This window comes from Chinchilla lanigera, unplaced genomic scaffold (assembly GCF_000276665.1).
Source record: "Chinchilla lanigera isolate Chin_1 unplaced genomic scaffold, ChiLan1.0 scaffold00026, whole genome shotgun sequence".
NCBI classification, from domain to species: domain Eukaryota; kingdom Metazoa; phylum Chordata; class Mammalia; order Rodentia; family Chinchillidae; genus Chinchilla; species Chinchilla lanigera.
The window spans coordinates 13955128-13959251 of NW_004955427.1; the positions used below are offsets into that span (position 1 = coordinate 13955128).

A 4124-nucleotide genomic window follows, 5' to 3' on the forward strand; every position below is an offset into this window, starting at 1 on the left:
CTTCCATCTTACTATTTCTTTCTTTCTTTCTTTTTTTTTTTCCTTTTCTTTTTCTTTTTTTGGTCTTTTTGAGACAGGGTCTCACTATGCAGTTCAGGCTGGTCTTGAAGTCACTTTGTAGCCCAGGCTGACCTTAAACTCACAACAATCCTCCTGCTTCAGCCTCCTGAGTGCTGGGATCACAGGCATGCGCCACCATGCCTGACTGTTTTCTTTCTAAACTGTGTGGAATTCCAACTCCAGGTGCTACAGGTACATTATATAACCAGTCCTACTTTGGTAATGAATTGCTTCCAATTGCTACTAATACAAATTATATTTCAGTGAAGAATTCTGCACATTATTTTGCATATATGTGATTAAGTCTATAGGTGAAATCTTAGACAATATGTTGCTGAAGAGTATATTCATTTTGTGGTTTTTATAACTATTGCTAATGCACTGTATCACTTTATATCCCCATCATGAAAATTCCTACATCCACAGTCTTATTAGCAGTGTGCAGGGTCAATCTAATAGTGAAAAATGGCATATCAATGTGCTTTTAATTTCTATTTTATTTTGAGTGAATCAAGGCTCTTTCTATATTTTTAAATAAATATGTGTTTCTTTTTCCTTCCCTTTCTTTCTTTTCTTTTTTTCTCTCCATCCTCCTCTCCTCTTCCCTCTCCCTCTCTTCCTTCCTTTCCCCCTTCTTTTCCCCCTTCCTTTCCCGCTGCTCCCCTACCCCTCCCCTTCTTCCCCTTCTCCTCCCCCTGTCCTCTCCCTCCCCCTTCCCCTCTTCCTTCTTCTTCACAGTGCTGAGCTATATCCCCACCCCTGCACTCTCTTTATTTGAAACAGGTCTTACTAAGTCAGCAAGTTGCTCAGGCTGGGCTTGAACTTGTGATCCTCCTGCCTCATGTCTTTCCTTTCTTGTGAACATTCTTGCGTATGCTTTATCAATCTTTTACTTGACTGTATTTTTTCATATTGGTTTCTAGGAGAGCTAGTTTCAGGGTGCTGTCTTTAAATACATGATCCTTAATCTCAATGAGGCATTTATGAAGCCCAGAAATACTGCTACCCTACTACACTAGTCGGTAATTTTCCTATAGATCTCATCTTTCTCCTAAAATTTGCAACAACTTTTCCTGTATATCCACTTCCATATCCTGTTCTGTTTCACTGAGAAGTATCAGTGGGCTTCAGTCAAAGGCCACCGGCAATTTGCCGACACTGGGCGTGCTGTCCCACTGCGATGAGGGTGGAGGAGCTCCGCGGAGAACTTCGAGGGCATCACAGTGACACGGTGTTATAAAGAACTTACCACAGGGCTTGGATTTGTGCTCGGCGATTTTGAAGGAAGCATTGAAAAAGTGAGGTTTCCTCCTGCAGTACATGCTGTCAGGAAGGTGTGCTAATTCTACGAACGGCATCTTAATAAATCTTCCCTAGACGGCAGGAGAATGAAGTGACGCTAAAGCTGAAACAGAAGTAGCCGCTCTCACTCACGGGGTCCAGCCTGGCGGATACGTAGTCTTTTTTTGTGGGTTGAGCTAGTGCCATGTTTTTGTTTGTATTTAGACATAATTACACAAGGTGATGGAGCGAGAGAGGCCTTGTTTAATCCTGGTGGGCTGAAATTTCTTGTGTTTAACAGAGACTAGTTTATTCAGTTTTGTAGAGCAAGGATGGAAACCTGTCCTTCATTGATGATACCGTTAGGTAATGTATCCTTTACTCTGTAACATCTATTTTATTTTATTTTTTACCTTTTTAAAATTTTTATTTGTTTTTGTTTTTTTTTTGACACAGGGTCTCGCTATGCAGTTCAGCCTTGAGCTCACTTTGTAGCCCAGGCTGGTCTCGAACTCACAGTGATCTTCCTGCCTCAGGCTCCTGAGTGCTGGGATTACAGGCGTGCACCACCACGCATGGCTTGTAATATCTATTTTAAAAATACACTCAGTGTCTGACATTTTGTAGAACTGAATTCAACCCTTTTTCTCTTCAACTTTATGGTTATTTTCAAAAATATTGAAATAGTAAAAAAAAAATTACCCAGGAGCAGTATATTCTCTGCTTAGGTGCAGTAATTATTACCATTTTGGCACTTTTTGCTCTCTTCATAGATTTACCTTTTTTTGAAGCATCTGAAAGCAAGTCAGCAGACATGACATCCCTAAATGTCTCCGCACAAAATAACATTCACTAACGCAACCACAAATTATTCATCATCCACAAGTGGATATCCATACGTTTATTTATAGACCATTAAATTATTCCGTAACATCAACTCTAACATACACATCATATTCAGTCTTCTTCAATTGTTCTGTGTTTTTTAAGCTATTTTTTGAGAACCAAAGATTCACAGTGCTCAACCTTTGCTGAGCAACTTCACTTACCTTCCTCAGAGGAACAAGCTTCGGCCACGCAGTTCGCTTTTCCGCGCTTTGGAGTGGGGTGCGCGCTGCACGGGAGGCGCAGGGGTTTGAGTTTGGGGAGGGCAGGATCGTCCTGATCCCTAGGCAGGGTCCCTGAAGATCCTGATCAGCGGTCTTCCGGAGGCAGCGGGGGGCAGGGGCACGCAGCTGCCGCCAGAGGGCGCAGGACGCCACGGCAGACCCCTAGGTGGAACTCGGAGGCCGAGGCGCGCCGGTCGCCTCTGCCCGCGCTCGGGTGGGGCTGGGGTCGCGGCGGCGCGTGCGCAGTGGGGCCGCGATGGAGGGCGCTCGGGCAGGCCGCCAGGTAAGCGGCGCGGCCGGCGCGGGCCCCCGAGCGGCCGCTTTCTGGGCACGTCCCCTCTCGGCTGCTGTTTGCACCCTGTCAGGTCGGGTGATTAATTCCTCCGTTCCCCTTCTCTCGGTGCTCTTTGGAGTGATTTGGAAAGTTGTTGCCAAGGAGACGGTTGCGGTGCAGCGCCGCCTCCCGGAGGGGCAGCCCGCCGTCGGGTTCCCTTGTGCGATCCTGACCTGGTATCGTGGTGTTTTTGTTTTTGTTTTGTCTTTTTGAGACTGGGTCTCACTATGCAGTTCAAGCTGGTCTTGAGCTCACTTTGTAGCCCAGGCTGGTCTCCAATTTGCTACGATCCTCCTGCCTCAGCCTCCTGCGAGCTGGAATTACAGGTGTGCGCCTCCACACCCTGCTCTTGGTATTGAGCTTTTTCCAGCTTCACTCCCTTCCCTTCACAGTGAGTCCATGATAAGTGGACCCAGGTAGTTTAAATCCCTGTGCTGTCAACCACGTTTTGAGTTTCAACTAATTTAGCCTTTTGTTTATCACTTTATTTGATAAAATGGAAAAACTTGCTGCTAATCTTCAGGGTGAAGGTCTTCTGTTGCAGGGCTGCCTCTTTCTTGCTATCCTTGCATTTACATTGCTCATGTGAAAGCATTTTACTTTTATTTTTAATTTTTTTGTCCTTTTTTTGAGACAGGGTCTCCCTATGCAGTTCAGGCTGGCCTTGGACTCACTTTGTAGCCCAGGCTGGTCTCGAACTTGCGCCACCACTTCCGGCAATATTTTAGTTTTAGAAAACTGCAGTCCGTGCTGTACCTTGATAGGGGTATTAGTTTACCGAAGGGTAGAAGCATTCAGATAACTGTAAGAGCATACTACTGAAGGAATGTATTCTTTTAATTGATTCTCAAAATACTGCTCTGAAATAGACAGGATAGATATTCACGAACCCAACACACACACACACACACACACACACACACACACACACACACACGGACATGAAGTGGCCTATTACTTACGTAATTGAGTTTTCCAGGGAAACCCAGGATGGCCGCTCAGGAGCAAGGAGAGGAGACTGACTTCTGCTGCTTTTATTGTGATGAGGGAGTGGGACCTGGGTGAGAGTTTCTGGGGCAGGAGCAGGGTTGCTTGGTGTGAGTGTCCCAGCCACACCAAAGAAAAGACCACCCACACTTTCTTGCCAGCTTGCCCAGAAGAGGAAGAGGGAGGGGTGAAATTTAAAAGTTGTCTGCAGGCAAAGGTTAAAAATTGAATCAGTCTTACTACAATTCACTGATAGAGCTGGGCCTGGTGGCGCACGCCTGTAATCCTAGCATTGGGGAGGCTGAGGCAGGAGGATCGTTGTGAGTTTGAGACCAGCCTGGGCTACAAAGTGA

The 4124-nt window shown here is 45.8% G+C and overlaps 1 protein-coding gene across 1 annotated transcript in view; it reads left to right on the forward strand.

Moving 5' to 3' along the window:
* The first annotated feature begins 2618 nt into the window (after positions 1–2618).
* Gramd1c (GRAM domain containing 1C) overlaps positions 2619–4124 on the forward strand; it is an 86728-nt gene continuing 85222 nt past the window's right edge. Inside the window, exon 1 of the mRNA XM_005386407.2 lies at positions 2619–2733. Coding sequence (XP_005386464.1) covers positions 2707–2733 — 27 coding nt within the window. The 5' untranslated portion in view covers positions 2619–2706. The remainder of the gene's footprint in view (positions 2734–4124) is intronic.